Source organism: Hippocampus bargibanti, linkage group LG18 (genome assembly GCF_051943395.1).
Source record: "Hippocampus bargibanti isolate YZ-2025 linkage group LG18, ASM5194339v1, whole genome shotgun sequence".
NCBI classification, from domain to species: domain Eukaryota; kingdom Metazoa; phylum Chordata; class Actinopteri; order Syngnathiformes; family Syngnathidae; genus Hippocampus; species Hippocampus bargibanti.
This window is the reverse complement of record NC_142751.1, coordinates 8,285,488-8,308,013: the sequence shown is the minus strand read 5'-3', so window position 1 is coordinate 8,308,013 and position 22,526 is coordinate 8,285,488. Positions and strand designations below refer to the sequence as shown.

At 40.8% G+C, this 22,526-nt stretch overlaps 2 protein-coding genes across 4 annotated transcripts in view; both read right to left on the bottom strand.

Moving 5' to 3' along the window:
* nacc2 (NACC family member 2) overlaps positions 1-16,669 on the bottom strand; it is a 52,617-nt gene extending 35,948 nt beyond the window's left edge. The window contains exon 1 of the mRNA XM_089020365.1: positions 15,905-16,669. The gene's annotated coding sequence lies outside the window, so the exon portion shown is untranslated. The remainder of the gene's footprint in view (positions 1-15,904) is intronic.
* Positions 16,670-20,217: 3,548 nt separating this feature from the next.
* tmem250 (transmembrane protein 250) lies at positions 20,218-22,085 on the bottom strand. Of its 3 annotated transcripts, none has more exons than XM_089020502.1 (2): positions 22,050-22,085; positions 20,218-21,038 (listed from the first exon to the last, which is right to left on the bottom strand). In XM_089020502.1, the coding sequence occupies exon 2, from the start codon at positions 20,930-20,932 to the stop codon at positions 20,513-20,515; it is 420 nt and encodes a 139-aa protein (XP_088876628.1). In that variant the 5' UTR covers positions 20,933-21,038; positions 22,050-22,085; the 3' UTR covers positions 20,218-20,512. The 3 variants fall into 3 exon arrangements, with proteins under 3 accessions (XP_088876628.1, XP_088876627.1, XP_088876626.1); XM_089020501.1 differs by lacking the exon at positions 22,050-22,085 and adding an exon at positions 21,621-21,842; XM_089020500.1 differs by lacking the exon at positions 22,050-22,085 and adding an exon at positions 21,884-22,039 and having other exon boundaries at positions 20,219-21,038.
* Positions 22,086-22,526: the final 441 nt, after the last annotated feature.

Genomic DNA, 22,526 nt, shown 5'->3' with positions numbered 1-22,526 from the left:
CGATGCAGTTTCTAATGAATGTGATTTGCACAATACGTATTTAGATAACCACAAAAAATGAAACTGGTTTACAACTTGAGATATTTGAGCATATGTTCATTCTGTTAATAGCCTTTAGCTAACAGCTGTAGGCTGCTAACTGCTGGTGAATGATGATCAAGTGTACCAAGAGATTTTGTTCAATTCCATGCTTACAAAATTATGGGAACAGTTTTGAGTGGGCCCCTTCTTCGTCCTACATGACTGCACCAGTGCACAAAGAAAAGGGTCGGGTGTGAATGAACTTAACTGGCCCGCAGCGCCTCGACCTCAATTCAAAACACCACCTTTTTGAGTTTAAATGGGCTAAATTCACACCACGGGACATGATGCCCAATTCAGATTTTCTCTTTTGATTTAGTCATTCATATACCTGTCAATTTATGTTTTCCCTGTATTGTATAGGTTTTTTTAATCATTTCAAATAATGTACAGCGTACTACAACTTTTATACGGGGGGAAAAAAATGGACCGATTTTACAACGACCCAAATCCAGTTCGTCAAAACTGCTGTTAGCCAACAACAATGTTGCCGCCGATCACGGCAAACCAGCAAAAGTAATCCTCAATCGTATATACTTTTTATAATACGGTTTTATATAAATGAAATGTATTCTTCTTCTTCTTATTATTATTATTATTATTATTATTATAGTACGGGCGTATTGATGAAAGCATAACGTGTGTATGCGCGGTAAGCTGCTTGCATTTCTGCTTATTAGCGTTTTTTTTTTTTTTATTATTTCAAATAATGTACAGCGAACTTCAACTTTTATACGGGAATTGTAATCATTTATAAGGGCAGCTATTAGCCAATGTTGACAGGTATGCATTCACATTACAAAAACAGATGACAACGGAACGTGCACGACATCAAGGGGTTACGGACAATGGCGGTGTTACGGTTTGTAAATACATTGACGCATGTAAGGGCCCAAGATTGTATCATCTCTTATCGGCAAAGTAGCTAGGCGGGAGGAGGTAGAAATATTTTGTGGACATGAGGCAAAGCTCCTCGATCTCTTCATTTCATAGCGCCGTCTAAACAATGTGATGTCATTCCGGCACGTAAAAAGTCAATCGCGTATGTGCCGGAGAGGAATATATTCTGCGGGGTCCTAGCCAATAGAAACGCCACACTTTTGTATTCCCCCTGAATTGTAGTGAAACTGCAGCACATTTTCAAATCGACGCCTGAGTGTAAAGGACACATGCGTGTAGCATTGCCGCAGTGATGTGCTCGTGGCCCTCCCCCGTGGGAATATAAAAACGCCTTGAGAGCGGACACTGAGCCAGGCTTTCTCATTAAACATACGTGTGTGACCTCACCTATCCTCACCTTCCGTCTGTCAAAAATCATTGTAAACGTCCTAAACTTGATGGACAGCCTTCATCGAAGAGTTTAAACTGAGACAACTAAGCGTGGACCAAAATAATATTGAATCCTATCAATGAGGAATGGGACGTCACATCAATTCATATGTGCGGCAAGGCGAGTGAGCGAAAACATTTGGCAATATAGTGTAGACCAGTGGCAGCCAGTGTATGTCACTCCTGGGCCTTCAGTAGTGCTACGTTTGAATCAATTTGAAGCTGCCACTGTGAAAAATGGTGGTGATTTACTACACATCCTGTCCCGTACTAGAGGGTGGTGTTAGCCATGAAATAACATAAATAAATGTGAAGAAATAAATATAATGTAAATAATGTGAAGAAAGAAATACTGTGGTTAAACTGTTTGAGTTCTTTCCATCAATGTGTAAATTCATGATATGGGGTTAGAAGTCGCTCTTTCACACCACAGAGAAGTAGATTGGCAAAGGATGGCGAAGCATCAATGATAACCTCGTCTTCTTCATTTCCTTTCGGCTTTTCCCTTCAAAGGGTCGCCACAGCAAATCAGTGTCCTCCATCTACAGAGGTTTGATTCACATGTTTGTTTTGGCCAAGCTTTTATGTCGGATGCCCTTCCTGACACAACCCTCTGTATTTATCCGGGCTTGGAACCGGCACAACCTCATACAACATTACAAAATTTGCTATTTTTGCTTGTCCCATCTTTCTTAAGGATGTCCAACTTTTCTTGAACAGTACGTCTTGAAAATGGCTTTAACATTATATCTGCAACCAAATCCTCCTTCAGCCATTGGGGTTGACAAATTTATTAAATTCACACAATGTATTTGCTTATGCAGCTCCCGACCGATAAAGTGTGAACAGTGTGCATTTATCACCAGCGGCTAGCGATACTATGATTGGCTAGTGACAAGCCAATCATAGTTGGCGAAAACTTTGATGATGACCATTGCCTGCAAAAAGGCGTTGCTAATACTTTTGGGTTGCCAACTCAAAATCTGATTGGTGAGAGCAAATGTTTTATCGACACATTTGATAATCCAGGAACCGCAGAACTGATTGTGAAGGCGTACAGGTAGATTTCTGACCCAGGGAACAAATGTTGGCTGAAAAGTGATTGGTTAAATGCTTATATATGATTGATTGATGATGATTTATATAACACACTCACACACACACTCACACTACTGACATCATGGTGCCGTTTCAGAGCTGACACACATGCGTGACATGTCAGCGGCTCAACACAAGCCAGCAGAGCAGCGTACCAAATGAGGACATCTCTTTCAGCATCAGTGCCCTACTGTCGAGTGAGTCAGGCCAAACACCCACATACACACATACATGCAGTCACGCAGATAAGTACAGTGCTTGGCTTTGGATGAAGAAAGGGAAAAAAAACCAACAATATGCTCTGCGAATTAAAAGAAAAAAATCTTGTGACGTCATACAACTCACATTGGTCTCAAGTGTTAAGATAACAGAACAGACCGTCACTGTTTGAGAGTGTACAGATATATAAACACTTATTTTCAGAACACACCCTCTCTTAAGCGGCTGCCTACTTGCACTCGCACGCGCACATGAATGTGAACTGAGACCAGCGTACATTTGCTCAAATGACATGTCACCTTGGACAACCTCAGTGCATGGCAAAGAGCCCCAAATGACCTGGGTAAACACTACTTGTTTGTCCCCGGTCAGACTTAATCAAGCAGTCAAAATAGGCCACTTTCTTAGCATGGCTTAATATTCCCTTGTGTAATATTCACCTTGTGCATTATTGTTGTCCACAAAAATACCTTGAACTCAAATATGTTTCAGGAGCAAAACACTCACAAAATGAAAACAAATACTGCATGTTGACCAAAGCGTTTACCATCTTGCCACAGAGTTGATACTCCAGTAGAGAGCAAGACATTACTGCAACTCGATCTGGCAGGCTTTCTTTTAAGAGTGATTACGAACAATCTTGCCCAAAAACAGGTCATGGTAATTCATAAGTTCTCGGGGCGGTGTTTATGGCTCAACCTTTGTCCATTTTGAGCTTAGTGGCTTGACCCAAAAAAAAGGCTTGGCCAATGTTCCTGGCCTTTCCTATGCATATATTTTTGGATCAAATCAGGTAAGCACATCTACATATTTCTTTATTTTTTTCGTACACTTACAATCAGTGACGTGCAGTCAGGGGAGGCAGGTGAGGCTGTGCCTCACCTGTCATCATGGAAATATCAAATGAAAAAAATAAAAGAAACAGTTATATTTATTAGGTGCTTTGTACGTGATTAGTTCTTTTCCATTTAACTTCATTTATTGATTTTTTTTTCAAAATCGCTGAATTTTCACATTTACCGTTCAAATACTAAGTAGAGACGAGCGGTGAGGCAGCAGCCGGCTGAGCCTCACCACGGATTGCGCAATAACTATACTAACTGTGCTGGCCTGCTCTGCAGTGAGACTCCATTGCTGCTTATCGCCAATAAAATGTACAAACACTTTTAGTATATGAACTAAATTTCTACAGTTTCGCTGGTGTATCTAATGTACAGTCACTGTACATTATAAACATTGTACTACAGTGTTTATTTTATTTTATTTTTTATCAAAACTGTGTGCATAGGTGAGGCACACAGTTCTCCTGCCTCATGACAGGGATCACTGGTGATTCCAGAGATTCTTCTTGCAACTCCTCGGCTGCAGAATAATAGAATTAGTGACAGCAAGCTACAGTAAACAGTTAGCAAGTTAAGTGCAACTATCCAGTTGTTTTTTCGTGTTGCCTGGCCTTATTTTCAGAATGAAGGATTACATATCTAAATTGAAAGAATTTTTTAAACTGGACTTTCAATCGAAGCAGGAGATAATAATTAAAGGAAGACCAACACCGGACTGTATAGCTCACAAACGGTGAGGGATGGATGTAAATCTCCTGGACAGCTTCTCAGCTTTTTGGCCAAGAAGGATCTCATTGAAACTATTCCTGAGGCGACAAAGTTGCTCCAGCTCGTGCTCACTATTCCATCTACTACAGCATCAGTGGAGCAGTCATTCTCAACACAAAAGACTGAAAACATACAGTCGGAACAGGATTGATCAAGGACGACTTTCTTCACTGGCAGTGATCACCATCGAGACAGAGAGACTTTTAAAACTGAAAAAATATAGGGAAGGCTTCTACAAAGAATTTATCATTGCCTTTCTTCAGAAGAAGCGGCGCATAGAGTTCATTTATAAGTAAAGGTAACATGATGATTTTTATCATTTTTTTCCTATGCTACATTTTGTATATATAAAAAATGCTGACATGACATTTTAAACAAAACATGTTAACTGTTGCCAATCAAATGGTGAATAAGATACTCTGTAGAGTACATATATTTGTAAATCTGACTGTGATGACGTCAGTGCCACACCAGCCATGAACCTCACCGCACGTCAATGTCCTTCCAGGAGTGAATGAATGTAACAGACTTCCTTTCATCTCATTTTAGCATGAAAATGAAAAAAACAGGCATAGTCTGTCTTCACAGATCAGAAAGACACATGGAAATGAGATTAGCATCACAGGAGGATGTTGAGAAAGAGACAGGCATGGCTTGTTGTGTGTTCACGTTGATAAAATACAAACACATACTTTCAACCAGGAAAAAAAAAGAAATCACCCCACATGCTATGTTCAAGTGTGCTCAGGCTTCTGTTAACTGCTCTGTTAAAGTAACTGCTCCGAATTATGACCGTACCCTTTGGAAGCTCAGCCTAAATATCAAATCACGGGTTCATAGTGCTTCAAAAGAGTCTCTTGAGTTGGTTACATACAATACAAAACATGAAGCGAGGATCAAAAAACTTGAATGTGGCTTAAGATATGACAAAATACCCCAAGCACTGTCACGACTTAGATGAATAAACAAACCAACTAGCAAACAAATACTTAATACGTATGTAACTACTCCGTACCTACATAAATCGGTTATTAAGTAACGAAGTAAGTAAGCAAGTGAGTAAGTAAATAGAGATCAAAATAAATTAATTAATAGATAGAAAAGCAAACAAAACATAAATACGTAACTACTAAGTAACTACACAAGAAGGTGAGTAAATAACTAAGTAAGCAAGTAAGTAAGTAAATGAGATGAAAACAAATAGATAAGCGAGCAAGTAAAAAACAAACAGAAAATAAATAAATCAAGTCCATCCATCCATTTTCTGTACCGCTTATTCCTCATTAGGGTCGCGGGGGGTGTTGGAGCCTATCTCAGCTGTCTTTGGGCACGAGGCGGGGGACACCCTGAATTGGTTGCCAGCCAATCGCAGGGCACACAAAGACGTACAAGTCACTCTCACACTCCCACCTAGGGACAATTTGGAGTGGTCAATTTGCCTGCCATGCATGTTTTTGGAGTGTGGGAGGAAACCGGAGGATCAAGTCTATAAACTAAAATCAAGTCTGAGCCTGTGGAAGGGAACAGAGTACCTGGAGAAAACCTCCACAGGCACGAGGAGAACATGCTAACTCCAAGCAGGAAGGCCAGAGCAGGAATCAAACCTGACACCTCTCCACTGTGAGGCGGATGCGCTAACCGGACACACACTGTCCTGATCCTTTCTAAGTTGGGCCAAGTTTATGAAACGTAGCTCAATATTGCAGCTGTGTGAAAATACTAAATCTAGTTTACATATACACATGGTTGCAAAATATCTTGCAGGTAAACAAAATGACACAAGCTCTATTATTTTCATTGAGAGATCCAAACTTGATCTGCTGATTTTGTATTTAATTTTGGCAGTCAAAAAAGGTCATCTGGTGACGGTGGCCCCGTCCCGATAAATTCCTTGCAGACACAGCAAATGTCTGCATTAAAGGACAACCGACGTACCTTTTTTGTTTTTTAACTGACACCAGAAAAACGTTTTATAGCATCTAAAATACCCAAAACTCGCAGTATGATATTTTTATTCAAATGCAAAACACCAATAAAAATGACTTAAAGGGTCCAAAATCTGCAAAAAATTGAGCTGCGAATTGACCATTTTCAGAAAGTCCCGCCTCCAGTTCGTGACGTCACGCCAAGACGTCTCGCATTGCTTTTGAATCAAAACAATGGCTTCAGATTCGGATAACATGCTTTCTTGTTACACATACAGTTATGAATATGTTTCAAATAGTTCTGAAGAGGAAAGCATACATGTTTGCAATCGATTAAAGAATTTATTTGTGCCATTTTGAGGCAACATTGGGGGAAAATCTCTCACCCAAAAAAAGAGGCACGAAATGGCAACCTCCTGTGACCACCACCGTTTCCACAGGGTTGATAAATTCCTTATATGGCGCTTGGACGCCCTCTTCTGGCCTTCTGGCGGCTTTTGGGTGCAACACGAGGTCCCCAGACAACACAAGTACAGCAAAATACATTGACGTGATGGAAGGACTGCTAAAAAGCGTCCTTTAGTGACGTCACGAACGGACTTGTCACCAACTCAAAAACAAGACATCTTGAATATTCAGCGTGAGTCTTAAAACATAAAATATAGCTACATGCGGTGGAATCTTTGTAAAATACGCTCAGTAGAAGTCATTTGAAGCCATTTTACAAATTATGGACACAACTTGTCCGGAGACGTCGGTTGTCCTTTAAGAAGCAATTAAATAACACAAAAAGAGCAGCGGCGGAGAGGGTAGCGGTTAGCTTAAGTGTACGGTTGTGCCGGCAAGTATAAGGAAGGGTGTACATTGCTACGCCTCACTAATGAAGAGAAGAGAGTGTGCTTATGAACTGACGGGACACATGCAAACGGAACTAAAACATTTAGAGTAAACCATTGTAAAAACGATCTCAGGGCGCTAGGCTAACTTCCTGTACTGGTTTCATCACTGCACCCAACTTTTTTTCCCTGATTGCATCAGCACTTCATTTAGTAACATTTTTGACCACATCATGTTTACACAGTAGGCAAACCATCAAATATTAGTATGTACCTGAATAATTGATCTAAATTTCCCTATTTGCAAATTTTGGTCAGGAACATTAGAGCGTAAAAAATGCATGTTGGAGTGTTTTACAGCATATATATTTTATACTAATGCTTAAAGGCAAATCTGGCCCACCATATCATCTTATTCGGCCTGCGAAAGCAAATCAAACTTGTGAAATTCCATGATGCTTGCTAAAGTCCGAACCAAAATTTCAAATTGTCCCATGTAAACCACAATAACAGTCATTATTCTTAACTTCAGATTTGAAAACTAGTTTTTCATTAATTTGTTATGTGCTCTTTATGTCATATGTGGAGGGGATTAAACATTCGAATGCCTACCCCAAATTCAGAACGGCCCCAGAGACGTAAACGTAACTACAATGAGGCCCGTGGCAAAAAATGAGTTTGAAACACAAGCTTTAAAGGAAAACCGACATCTCCGGCCAAGTTGTGTCCATAATTTGTAAAATGTCTTCAAATGACTTCTACTGAGCGTATTTTACAAAGATTCCACCGCATGTACCTATATTTTACGTTTTAAGACTCGCGCTGAATATTCCAGAAGTCTTGTTTTTGAGTTGGTGACGAGTCCTCACCCTACGTCACTGAAGGAACGCCCCTGACCGAAAAAAGGACACATTGTAGCAGTCCTTCCATCACGTCAATCCATTTTGCTGTACTTTGGTCTGAAAACGGCGTGTAGGACCAAAAAGAGGCAGAGGAGGGCGACAAAGCTCCATGTCAGGAATTAATCAGCCTGTGGAAACGGCCTGATTAATTCCTTACACGGCTTTGTCGCCATGTTCTGCCTTTTTTGGGTGCAACATTTCCCACCCCTGATGACTGAAAATAACACGGAATAAATTATTTAATCGATTGCAAACCGGTATGCTTTCTTCTTCAGAACTATTTGAATCATATTCATAACAGGATGAGTAACAAGAAAGCATATTCTCCGAATCTGAAGCCATTGTTTTGATTCTCGAACAAGGTAAGACATCTTGCCGTGACACCACGAACATGGGGGTGGGACCTTCTGAAATTGGCCACTTCCGGTTTCAAATTGAAGTACTTTTTGGACACTGTAAGTCATTTTTATTTTTTCTAAAAATATCAGCCTGCGTGACTTGGGTATTTTAGATGCTATAAAACGTTTTTCTGATGTCAGTTAGGAAACAGAAAAGTGACGTCGGTTTTCCTTAAAGAATACTCACTCAACAATTTGCTTAGCAGTAGTATTTCAACAAAGCATGGTGAAAAAACATGACTCTGCGTTAGTGTCAAAGTGACTCCTTTCTGTGAAGAATGACCAAAGAATTGTAAAATATATTTACATGCTATTATAACTATTTGAGTTAAGAAAGTAAGTTGCTGTAAACTGCTTAATTGTTTTGGCTGTGCATATGCTCACATCTTTACGTCGTATGTAGCGAACTGTCAACTGTCCACATCGTAACCGAGAAAGCGCTGATGCGGACCATTTGGATTACGGGTACCAGTCTGTGTATATCATCTGACCTTTGATGGACTTGACGGGAAGACATCATCAATCCATCCGTTTTCTTGATTCCAGTATGCAAATGACAATGCCGACTGTCCAATTGCGAAAAGCTGCCTATGGATTCCCTGACACGATCCACACGGCTCCTCCCAGCAGGAGCACATACAGTATATAGGAAGCATCTTTGTCAATTAGCCTCCCGCGCTTATTACTTTACACACTAATTTGCAGGCTCTGTTTACCAGCACAAGTCTTGAGTGAGGCTTTAAGTTTGCAGCAATTCAATTACGCACAGCGCGCAGCACGAGAGTCTGGAAAATTGAGGTGGGCTGCAAGGAACAATGCCATTCGCATTCATACCTACCAAGGCCGGGGTTTTTATTAGATTTTTTTCTTGCCTTTCTTTGTGCACATCAGCAGGCATTTCATTCCAAATGTGAGGTTTCACATTCGCTGAGAGTCTTTCAACTGCAGAGATGCAAAGAAATGTGCAAGAGTCAAGCATTTTATGGTCTGCTGCTAGGATAACCGAGTCAATACTTGGACAAGAAAGAGATGGATCTTCGGTTCCACATGTGGCATTTACTTTGACGTATATGCAATGCCAATGAAATCAAGGATAACGTGTACGTGCCAATGTATGGTGAGTCGCAACGTGATTTTTAAACTAGAGCTGGGAGAAAATCAAACTCAAATATGGACGTGTCACCGTTGGAAACCAATTTGCAAATTCAGCTCATCGTAGATTTTTTTCAACTAGTCAGGCCTTTGGCCAATGAGAAAAGGAGTCCATTGTCACTAACTTGTGGAATAAATTGGCAATTATAAACATTTTCGGGGGTGCAGCAGGGTTGTATAAACATTTAGATAGACATTTTATGTGTAACATGCATGGCAAAACCAATCGCTGAAAATTTATTAGGGATCACAAGACAACAAAATCCGGCTACATGAGATTGATGACTTTTTTTAATGCGCTTCAAATTAAATGGCACATTTTTTGGACTTTCAAGTGTTGTTAAGTGGCAAAATAAAATTTTCCGTCCCGTTTGAGGAAAATCTCATGACTTGTTTTGGACTAAATGCATGCTACATGCTGTGTATTCATGCTGAAAATACTCATAACAATCAAACCCATGCGCACAAACGCACACCAGGCCACACAGCCCCCCTCCTCCGCCGCTTCTCTTGTTCTTTTTCCTCTCCCCGTCCTTTCATTGCCCCAGCCCGCCGCAAACGCCCGGACATGTGGCATCACAAGAACGCAAAACACAAATGCAGGCACGCCATTTCATGCCATGTGATTGCGCTAGCTTGGCATCTCGCCAATGGCCAAACATGTCACTTAGCAGAGAGCTGACACGCACATGCAAAAAACACTCACACTGAGCGAATTCATTTGTGGAAACTTTCTTCCCGGATGACATTTACCGGTGAGGATTCTCTAAAATTTCCATGAAAAAAAAACATTTAACTAACTAACTAACTAACTAACTAACTAACTAGCCGACCCAACCCCCTCCAACCCACTCACTCACTCACCAACTAGTTAGTTAGTTAGTGATTTAACTAGCCAATCAGGCAACTAACTAACCAACCACCAAAATAACGAACTAAAAACAACAACTAAACAAATACTAACTAGCTAACTAACGAGCAGACTAGTTGGTTAGTTAGTTAGTCAATCTGCTAGCTAGTTAGCTAACCAGTCAACTAACAAATTTAACAACCAAACAAATAACCAGCTAAATAAATATCTAACTAACTAAATAACCAAGTAACTAAATATAGGTTCACTGACAAAGCTTTTCGGATGAGGCAAAACGTAAATACAGTGATACCTATGCTTACGAACTTAATTGGTTCCCAGAAAGTGTGTGTAAGGTGAAAAACGCGTCTTCCAAACATTTCCCATAGGAAACCATTGAAAATGAGAATAATCCATTTCCAGGTCCCCAGAAAACATAATTTTCTACTAAATAGCTTATTTAGTAAAACTACACAAAATATACCTTATTTTACGTATAATGAATGTGCTAATGTATTGTAATTAAAGAAATAAACTGTACTATATTAATAAAGTCATTTTATTTACCTTTGTGATGGTCGTTGATGTAGTTGCCTCTTGATGATATTCGAGTGAAGTTGCCGTGTTTTCTCAGCAATAATACCCTCACACACTGTCTCTTGCTAGCTGCTTTTCGTTACTCCAAATCAACAGAAGTTTTTCAACCTCTTCTATTGCCTGAGACCGGTGCTTAGACAACACAGAAATACCCTTAGACACACGTAGCAATGGTCGACTTAGAATACTTGTACTGGGACGCTAAGTCACACAAACGCACACCTTGTTTGTGTTTTGCGATGATCCCCCTCTTCTGCTCGACCGTAATTTTTTTTGTGTGTCCTCTTCGGCTTAGCACTAGCCTGTGGTCGGGTCTTTTTTGGTCCCATAATAGCAAAAGTAATCCACTCTATAACAAACCACATCTGCACTCAAAGAAAGGGGGTGTGCAAAACTAGTCCGCCAGCCATTGTGGGGCTCCGTGTCTTTCCCGAAAACTAGTTCCTATGCCAAGATTAAATTCTCTTAAATTTAATGACTGCCGCTGCTCCCCCGCGGAAAAACTTATCCTGTGACTGTAAAGCGACCTTGAGAGTTTTGAAAGGCGCTTATAAATTAAATGTATTATTATTATTATAATGTTCATAAGGCGAAATTTTGTTCGCTAAAGGGTTCGTAAGCTGAGGTATCACTGTAAGTAAATAAATCACCACTGACCCCGCCCCTTTGCTCCATTTGGCCGGTACCAGCTTTAAAAAAAATTGCTCATGATGAATGTGGGCTGAGCTCGAGAGATTTCCGTCCTGTTCAACCAACAACATTCGAAAAACGTTTAGGATTTGAGTTTGGTTTCATGATTTTGGAATGCGGGAGGAAGCCGCTCGCAGCCGGATGACATGAAAAATCCCAACAGGAGGATAAAGCCAAGCATTGAACTCTGATGTGCTTTCCAAAAGGCCACCGGGCTGCCTTAACATCTATGATGAGCTGCCTATTACAAAAAAAAAAAAAAAAAACGTCTGATCTGGTGGCCCTTGCCGGTTTTTATTAATTTGCGTAAAACTGCCCTCTCACACCGATTTTCTCTGCTCATATCTTGGCAGCTAAACTGAGTCAAGATTAGCCTTTTTCAAGTGACAGCTGTGCTGCACGGAAATGATGTGGCCTTGAGCCAAAAGCTCATCAGATGTAACGGAAACTAACCAAATTTCAGTAAATTTGCCCCCCCCCCCCCCCCCCCCCCTTTGAGGGCTGCCAGGTGAGACCTGCCTGAATTGCGTGAGACCGAGGCCAATACTGCAAATCGGGGCTAGGGTAACATGGTGACAAATGTATTGTAATTGTTGATCATTTTGTGTACTTCGAGTCGAAGTACACAAAATGATCAAGAAGTTATTCAGTTACAGGTAACATCCGACTTACGACCAAACGGTCGTAAGTCAAAGTGGTCATAAGTCAAAATCCATTCAAAATGTTGAATAGAGACTCTGAGGCTAAACGCCTCGCAAACTGCCCCCTCTGGTGCCATCACATGGTCGATTGCTGTGTGAGAGTGAGATTGTGAGATGCTGGATGGCTGGCCAAAATTATCGAACACGTTGCCGGCCTGCTAGCGCGTAGCAGTGCCAGACGTAGAATTAAAATTTAAAAAATAAGGGTCGTGGTCGTAAGTATAGGTTGTCGTAAGTCAAGCTGGTCGTAAGTCAGATGTTGCCATGTAAGAGAGTTGGGCACTGTTTTAAATCCTGCAGACCAATAAGCACCTTAAGATCAATTTTCCTCTTAAATCATTAGCATACTGCCATGCCATACTGAGACAGCAACAACATATTAATTAAACAGACTCACGGGTGGCTTCATTGGGTGCACTTGCACAATCTAATGAGATGCAACCATGACATGACAAGAAACCTTGACGGGACTGGAAAACAATATATGCAGTGGAAACGCACGTTTCAGCCGACACCTACGCAGGAGATTCATAGCTATACTATACGTGGTGACTGAGTGAAAACAAAGACGAGTGGGAAGACTTTGCAGTTGACTCGCAGGCAGCGACAAGTCCAAACACACATGCATGGGTGCATGCATCCATGCACGCACACACACAATTTATACTGGCACCAACTCTAACACACACATACACACGGCATGGAAATATACAAGACTATTGTATGAGAACAAGACGTCCTCCCGCTGCCGCATATCGCATGCTATCCACGGTGAGTCAGCACTGCGTCTCAAGAAGGGAAAATGGCCGTTGCATAAACATAGACATAAATCAAGGAGGGCTGCATTAAGTTAATGAAAAAATGTGCTGCTGCAATTGATGTGCAGTTAAAAAGCTCCTTTATCACGGGTTCCTGGTTCAAGGCCCCGCTACTTTGTCAATTTTAGGGGTGTTATTAATTACGCCGGTTGTTCTAGATCGGAGGTGTGAAAGTCATTTTTTGTCGGGGGCGAGCCACATCGTAGGTATTGTTATGTAACTGAAACGTCGATCCTGTGCCTTTCACGGACTGCGGGGGTGGACTATAATGTAATCCTCGCAGTTTGGAATTTTATCAAGGAAGTGTAACTTTTGTTGCCAGGCAGATGAGTCAGTGGGAATTTTTTGAAGCAGATTTTTTACTGTGCTTCTTACTAGCATTTTCAAGCCTCAAATGGGATCGAAAAGTGCTGTCGTTCTCTCTCCTTGACACTCCCCCTTTTGCACCACCCCATCCTCCTCTCCCTGGGCCCCCTCGTGGAATGCTGTATAGTACAAGGCCTATGGAGGAAGGGCATCCCGGGACACAGCTAGCACACACACACACGCACACATAAATACAGCTGCTGAGTGTTTGAGCCGTCACGACGACCCTCTGGAAAAGCGCCAAGGCACTGAAAGCTTTTGCAAGAAAAGAGACAAGAAAGCACATGGACTGATTCACATGTGTTTGTGTGTGTTAATCATAAACATAAAAGTCGTCTCTGTGTCTGCTTTATACAGTAATCCCTCGCAATAACATGGTTCATCTTTCACAGCTTTGCTGTTTCACCTTTTTAAAAAAAAAAATTTTAACACAATGCATTCTGTTCTGCACCCGGATTGGCTTGGAGACTGGAAACTAATGTCAACAGGCTTCACACCTCATTGCTGAAAAGCTTTTCAAATTGTCTCCATGACAAAACCCACAATGCCGATGATATGTTTTGTACAATCTTTTCAAAAACTTTCCCTTTGAAAAAAACTTCATATTTTTGTTTTTTATATGCTTGGGCCTGAAAATGGCAATAGTAATATTTGTTTTCATTCAATACAGTATGGTATTGTATGTGTAATACTCTATGTATAAAAAATGACAATGTCTCCTTCACATACTTATTTTCGGACTGCAAACTCTGCAATAAATAATTGTACAGTATGTAAAAAAGACTTGAGCGCCTCAACATGTCAAAGTGCATCATAAATATTTCACAAACTGTATGTCAGAATCAGAACCATCTTTATTGTCAAGTATGTAGAACAAACAATGAATTTGTTTCCGGTCGAACACACTGCACTAGTATCATCATCAAAAAATTGCAAAGAGTCACTATACAGTTCCATTTGGGCTACTGTTCAAAGAGTTAACGGCTTGGGGGAAGAAGCTGTTTAAATGTCTGCTGGATTTGGTGCGCATTGATCGGTAGAGCCTGCCTGAGGGGAGTAGCTGGAAAAGGTGGTGGGCAGGGTGCGAAGGCTGCAGTAGGATTTTCCGTGCCCTAGTTTGGATTCTTGCAGTGTGCAAGTCCTCAAGAGTGGGCGGTGCCAATGATTTTTTCCGCCGTCCTAACTGTCCGTTGAATTCGGATTTTGTCCATATATCATACAATATTCCAATTTCCACAAACATTCATTTAGTTGTTTTGACATTGAGATCTTTTTTACCTGCACCAATGATGCTGACTTCATTAGAAATGACTGAACTGATCATTTCACAAAAAAAGGATTTGCTTCAAATTTCATCTCAAAATGGTTAATTACTTTAATTTTAAATAGTTTAAATGTCCTTAAAATATAGTTAGCATCAGTGCCTCAATAACAGACCCCGAAAAAGATTTTATTTGCCCGTCGATGCCACAAGACGGAGGTAAAGTACTCCATTTGTCCACTGCAGCTCCTCAACTCATTTAAACATACAGTAGTTCCTTGGGCACAGGATGGTACCACAAAGAGCGCAAATACTGTCATGAGTTTTAGCAATTTACCGTTGATAGGTTTCACACCCAAAAAATCCACAATTATATGACTCCCGGGTACTGCACTGTAATTGTTGTAATATATATTTGTATAAATGCAAATATAAAAAATATATATTACATTATTATTGTATCAGCAAAACTCAACGATGAAATGGAGAACAGTAAATCCATACACTCTAATATTGTGACATTTTCTCCGTAAGTGTCTGTTGAGAAACGTTAATTGTTGGTGGTTGGGAGACGCACACTCTCTCTCTCTTTATGACCTTAGGGTTCATGCAAGGTGAAACTAGTCACAAAAAGTGACATTTGAGACGCCCCTTTCCTCCCGAAAGACACTTGTAACGCTAGGATGCAAAAAGCAGCCATTCAAATAGATGGTGTGTTTACTGCAGTGGGAAAAACGTGGTAAACAGAGATCCGGACCCTCAAGTCACAATCGTTTAATTGTGGGTGGAGATTTTGGTTCTGTTTTCACTTCAACGTGACGCAACTTTTTTTGTGTTTATTTTGTTTGCGGTTAAAATGCACTTTTTATATTCCCGTACAGTTAAAAGTATACCGACAGCTTAAGAAAATATTAGAACTCGGGTCAACCATTCTGAAAGGACTTTTGAAACACGAACGCAGCACTGCAGTGTCATGTCAGCACATTCAAACGAAGACACACGACCAATGCGTCACAGACACAATGCAAGCGATAATGTAGCTACAACACACACATTTCATGATATAGTTACCCGAATATATGTGGCTAGTCCATGGACTGTCAGCCGGCGACGACCAATGAAGTTAGATGGTAAAAATGGAGCTCCAGACGCTTCTTCCTTCTTTCCGTCCGATCTATCGGTTCTTGTTGCTCGTCCGGAGACGTCCGTCGCGCACCTCCCTCAGCCACGCTCGCCTTCCGAGTGCCCGCTGCCTGGTCGCCTGCGCAGGAAGTGGAAGTCGGCTCACGCGAGCAGTTGACAGGGCTGCCTGACATCATGGCCCGTTTGACGAACGGAGCTTCGCTTTAAAGACGCAGACATCTTTTGTTTGGGGTGGTGGGTATGGGTTAGTCAATGGGGCTACTATATAGCTCGGTTTGTGCGGAAGCGAGCGAACGCGACGGGAGAAGTGTCTTCGTCGGTCCGCCTTTTACGGACACATGAACTCGGTGCACTCCGGAGCGTGAAAAGAAGCCGGTGATCCACGCCCTCCCCTTCACTTCCCTTTTCAACCCTGTCGTGACAGCATGGAAAGTGGTATTTCTTTTGGCCAAGTGTGTATTCGTGGTGCTTTCGTGAAAAGATGAATAAATGACTCCGCACAGGGACTCCTTGTGCGCGAGAAGAACGTGAACACGTGTAGTCACCTCACGTGTCCTCAGATGACAGTAATGAACGAGCCTCTGCGCATGCGCAATTTTTTCTTCTTCTTCTTTTGCAAAAGTTGTAGCGCCCACTGCTGGTGTCATGACTCACAGACGCTAGCCAAAAAGGAATGGATGGATACAACCATGATAAAAATATGCTTTTGGGACCATGATTACTTTTGATTTATAATTGTTTTTTTTTTTAACTTTTGTGGAACATTACGCCATATTCACCAACCTTTACACATCATTTCCGTGCATATGGTAAACTAGTTATTACAAATAAGTGAAATAGTTATGACATGGCATGAAACAAAGCATTCTGAGAGGTCAACTTCTGTTTTTCGGAAGAAAAGAAGAAATGAAAACACATGTAGCATGACTTCATGACCAGCAACTCTGGTTGTTTCGAGTTCATGTAGGCTATGTTGTACAGTAAGTACAGACGGCATAAAACTCATTACTGCAAACATGATTAGCCATCTTATGCCTGACAGGAACGTTGACATCATTTTAAAATTGTGTGGGTAACTTGCTTCAGAATATTAAGATCACATTTATGAAAACAATTATCAATGGCTCATACTCAACGACTCCTCTTCAAAGAGACCAAGGAAAGTGTTGGTTGATTTTAGTTGAGGTAAAATGCATTGATAGTGAAGAATATGCAACCAAACATTTCAATATCTATGAAAACACTGAACACACAAAAACAAATAAATAACAAATCTGGAAAACATTCTTTTGAGCAAGCCTGGACACAAAAATGAAAAGACACAATTTTCCGGTCCGTCTTTAACAAATACCTACTTTTTTTGCTGACTGCAGATGCTAACTTTGAAATATTGACAGAATAAGCGTTGATAGAAGGGGTTTTTGCCCGTCCCCGGACTCCCTTGAACCCGAAAATCAAAGATGAGGAGCAGAAATAGTATATGAATTGTCTATGTTTTTTTAATAATCCAAGCCGTTTATAAATGAACGCAATCGTGAAATGTTACCCTTTTTGTGCCCTTAGCGGATAACTTCCATGGCATCACATGATGACACGTACACATCAACCTCATGCTTCACAGTTGTCCACAAATAGGGGCTTTTCAAAGCATGTGACATGAAGTACCGCAAAGCATCTAAGACAGATTCGAGATACAGTACATACATGTTAAGGAATTTATTCCTCATTTAGGCCCTCTCTGTGAGTTGGATCTGATCAAATACTTTAAAGGTCGAACGTCGTATGCTGTTGTAGTATTTCCTGCCTACTGTGATGACGATCACCTTTAGTGGCCCCTTGCCGCAACCACTTTCAGGACCCCTGTAGGAGACATGTTCAACATCAAAATTGTTAAATCGAGTATCTGTATTGCTGCTATCACATCAATGCTCAGACCGAAGACAATGGGGGGAGTGGTGGTCTGGTCTCTCCTCACCACTCCCAACTTTTCCAGTCACACCAAAGTCTGAAACTCTCAGCAACTCGAATTGATTTATAAACTTCAGAAAATAAAAATAAAACCTTCGAAGGAACCGTTTTACAAACACACAGAGTAACAAATTTTTCTGTGGCCAAGTCGGCACTACATTGTTTTGAACAAAATATGCATTGGAGTGGATGATTGACAATAAAACTGGTTATTCATCACAAAAGGACATTAATTCGGTCGCCATCATTACAGTAATCCCTTGCTACTTTGCGGTTCGATTATCGCAGCCCTTGATGCATCGCAGATTTTATGGAATCTAAAAAAAAAAAAGTTTGCAAATGGCAGCAAAAGTTACTATATAGTCCAATACTGTAAAAACAACAGGTTGAAAAAGCTGCGGGTAGTGTTAACACCATTTATTAATGTAGCAGGAATCAAAAGAACAAAAATATTCTTTAATCTTTGGGACGGCACATTATGGAGCTGCTTTTGTAAAGACCGGCAGGATGTGACATCATTGACCGGATGTATAATCAAAACGGAAGTCTATGAAAATAAAACAATGTTTAAAATGTGTTCATATAGCAACTTGCCTTCACAGGTAGAAAAAGCGGTGTAGCTGGCACAGTCTTCAACCTGAAGGGTTCTGGGACATGACGTTGCCGGATGAGAGGAGCAGGCCTAAGAAGATGAGGAAGTCGGAGAGTGTGGCCTTTCTTACCCTGCGGAACTTTCAAAGACTGTTCAGTACGAAATCGTCACCCAAGAAATTGATGACATTATGGTCAGAGCTGTCAATTTCAGGATGAACCAGAGCTCATTTTTGTGCTTCATGGCAAAGGTTCTGAATACTTATAATACATTTCATTCATAAGCGCCTTTCAAAACTCTCAAGGTCACTTTAGTCACAGGATAAGCTTTTCTGTGGGTGAGTAGCGTCAGCCACACGCGACAGCGTTCACTCAACCCGGAATTCAAATAGATAGAAAGCTAGCCAGCTAGCTAATAGCTGGCTAACAGCTAGATAGCTAATAGATAGCAAATAGACAGGTGATATTATTTTTATAAATTCATGAAAATGTGACCAAAACGTCTTTCATGTTGACATCATGCAGTATTTTGTGTAGACTTCTGAGGGATTTTTTTCAATAGGGCTGTAACATAAGAAAATATGGGAACAGTGAAGCGTTCTGAATACTTTCCGAACGGACTACATTTTTGCTCAAAAGAAAAAACATCGGCAACAATTACCTTTTATCATGTTCTTCACCGGTCATAAATAGTCATCTAAGCTTTCTGCAGGACGCTCAATGCCTTCTGAAAGTTAACTTATACAGTAGTGTACCTGTAAACATTATACTGTATGTTGATAGTGGACTGTTTACTTTATTGGTTTAGAGTTTTGCACTGTACTACAAACATTTACTGTGCTCCTTTATGCAGGTCCTGTACTGTGTTCCATTAAATATGGGTTTATACATATTTTTTTATACTCATACACATGTAAATTTACCAATCCATGTAGGCTACACCGCGGATTTTCATCTATCCCCGGTAGTCCCGTTCCGCATTAACGGGATAAACGAGGGATTACTGTAATCAATTTTACATGCAACGTGTTGTCACATTTCAACAGCCGTCAAAACAGAGCAATACTGTCACCAAGTGGTGTTTTGTAGGTGTTGCTGCAACAATAGTTTCCCTATGATGCAAAACACTCAACATCCTGTTGTACGATCACCTTTAACTTGTTCACTGCCAGACATGCAAAAAATGTGTCCATTCCAGTGCCAGGGTTTTTGTCATTATCATTCGAATAGCAGGATCCGCAGAATATTGAGTTTTAGGACTACATGCACTTTAAATGCAGCGTAACAAACCTTAGACTCTCTTCTTTCATCAGAAAAAAAGTTAATTCCTAAATTATATGGGTCCAGAGTTACATAAGCCTGAAATGAGGCTGGCCGTCCAAAATACAATGCAAGACATACATATTGGTTTATATCGTGCATTAATAACAGCTGAAGCTGGAACAAAGCCCTCACATGGAAAAAAGGCAAATGCTTCCCCCCTGTGGAAAGAAAAAACACTGCCGGAGGACATGGCCAGCGCTTTATCGCCACCCAAGCATGAAAAAACAAAACCTGAAAAAAATCGGGAATGGAGCTCTACGTTATATTTTCCATTCCCCATTAAATTCGTGAATGGCAGTGAATGAGTTAAAGTTTTTTACGCATACTGGACTGAAGGAATGCCATGTACACTGAAAGACACAAACAATAGACAATTGGACGTTTTAATTCCAGTTAAGAATCCATTTTAAAGCACGTAAAATCTTTTTTTCCCATTCTGGCGTTCAGTGGGTGCATTAGAGAATAGCTTCGGTTACATCTAGGACACGAGACCTTTTGAGCATTTAATCTACAAACATGTTCAAGTGACAGAAGTCATATTTTTTGACACTCAAAACAACTGCCGAAAAACTTTACGATGCTAAAATTTTCCAACTGCTCCCAAAGTATCTGGATTGGACCATTTCAAGTTCTCCGGCCTCGCCTTCATCCCAGCTACATGTCCACAAAGACCATGAAGCACGATCCGAGCCCACCCACCATGAACATGGTGATCTGCATGCTGTAAATGAACAGATCATTGACCACGCCGAAGTCCAGGCGTCTCTGGCCGAGCAAGAAGAGGATCACGGACAGCTTATACTGCAAGCGGAGGAGGACACGCACGGCTACGTACTGCGTGAGGAAAAGTGCCAACAACGCCACCCAGAGGAGTGATGTGAGCAGACTGCAGCCAAAGTAGAGCAGGAAGCGCAGGAAACTATAGATGCACCGTGAGCGACAGTAAAGCTCAAAGTTGTTATACTTGCTGCGCACAAGCTTGGTGGCGTGTGCCGCGCCGCAGGCCGAGTGCATGCAGGTGGTGTGGGGGCCATGGAAGCTGCGCACCCGCCGAGGGATGGGGATCACAGGCATGGGTGGGCTATAGGAGCCCCCTGTCAGAAGACGTCTTGTCTGTTGTGCTGGCTGTCCATGTTTGCATCATTTGGTGGCAGAATGTCTTGGAAGTAGAATCCACAGGCTGAAAAGATAAAAGACATGTTTAAAGCCTAAGACTGCCCGCTAGTCTTAACGTGACTGAATTGTCACACTGTGTGTGCCGTAAAATAGATTGCACTTGCTAGTTCTTTCATATTTGTGGACAAGCTGCGTTTTCATTACATTTACTGTAATTACAATTCTGCCTTGTCTTAAGTTATATAACTGTTCTCTCCTATATAAAAGCCAAGTATGTGCCAGGTGTACTTGGTTCACAAAAGGCTCGCCTGGTTAGTCAAAAGCAGTGGCAAGCAATGCATTTCACAGTTAGGCCTTCAGTGATGCTACGTCTGAAGCAATCCACAGCTGTGACTGTAAAACTTGTGGTGTGATGTACTACAAGTCCACTAGCGGGTACCGTAAGCCAGGAAATAACTTGTGACTTGTATGTAAGCAGGAAAAACTGTCAAACTGTTCGAGCTTTTTTGGATTCATGATATGGAGTCAGAAGTTGCAATTCAACACCACAGAGAAGATTGAACCAACACGATGGCAAAGCATCAATAATAAACTCATAAAATTGCAATATTATTTGGTATTTTTTCTAGCTACGAAGCTGTCCGACCTTTCTTAATGAAGTCCATCTTTGATTGAAAAGTCTGTCTTCAAAATGGCTTTAACAGTAAATCTGCAGCCAAATCCATTTCTTCTACTCCATCAGCAATTGTGGGTTAACAAAAGTGCCTTTAAATCAACATAACATTTGCTTACGCAGCTCTCTCCAGATAGTCACAAGGCTAGTGAAGAGAAGTGTGATTTAGTTGCTTTTGACTCAAAAGCAACTAAATCACAGTGGAAAAAAATGAAGCCTCATTGTCATTAACTCACTTGCACGCTAATATAGTGTATTAGCAGTCTTCTTATTGTAACGATGGAACAAATTATCGATGTAACTTATATGCGGCCCTTTTCCACTTCGAAAAATATGCGTCAGACATCCGTAATCAACTGTCGTTCGGTCGTTTTTAAAGCAGATACGAATGACTTCACTCACCGAGAAAACATGCCGGAAACCAGTTAGTGTCGCAAAGTAATGCGCGACAACTGGATTAACGGCACTGAGCCAGAAAACATACTTTGAATTTTGCGTATGCTCGCACACAGACGCTCACAAACTGACATAAATGCAGTTCTGCTGTGATTATTACATTACATGCATTTACATATAAGTAAACTGTTTATTTTACAGTATAAAAAATACAATTTAAAAATCACAATAACCGACATAAACATATTTATAATGATTTCAATAACAATTGAATTTTTTGTCAGTGTTTAACAAATACGTAGTTATAAAATCAAATTAATCATGAATACATTTATTAATGTTTCTTAATAAATAGGTGAATAGCACAAGATAATAATCTATATACACTATATATATATATATACAAACACACTCGTGTGTAAAGGCACAATAAATGACAGATTTATGTGCTTTGTGTCACATATCTCTCAACGAGCCAGGTAA

Coding starts and splice junctions, on each gene's coding strand:
- tmem250 (XM_089020502.1), bottom strand. CDS start 20,932: ATGCCTGTGATCCCCATCCCTCGGCGGGTGCGCAGCTTCCATGGCCCC.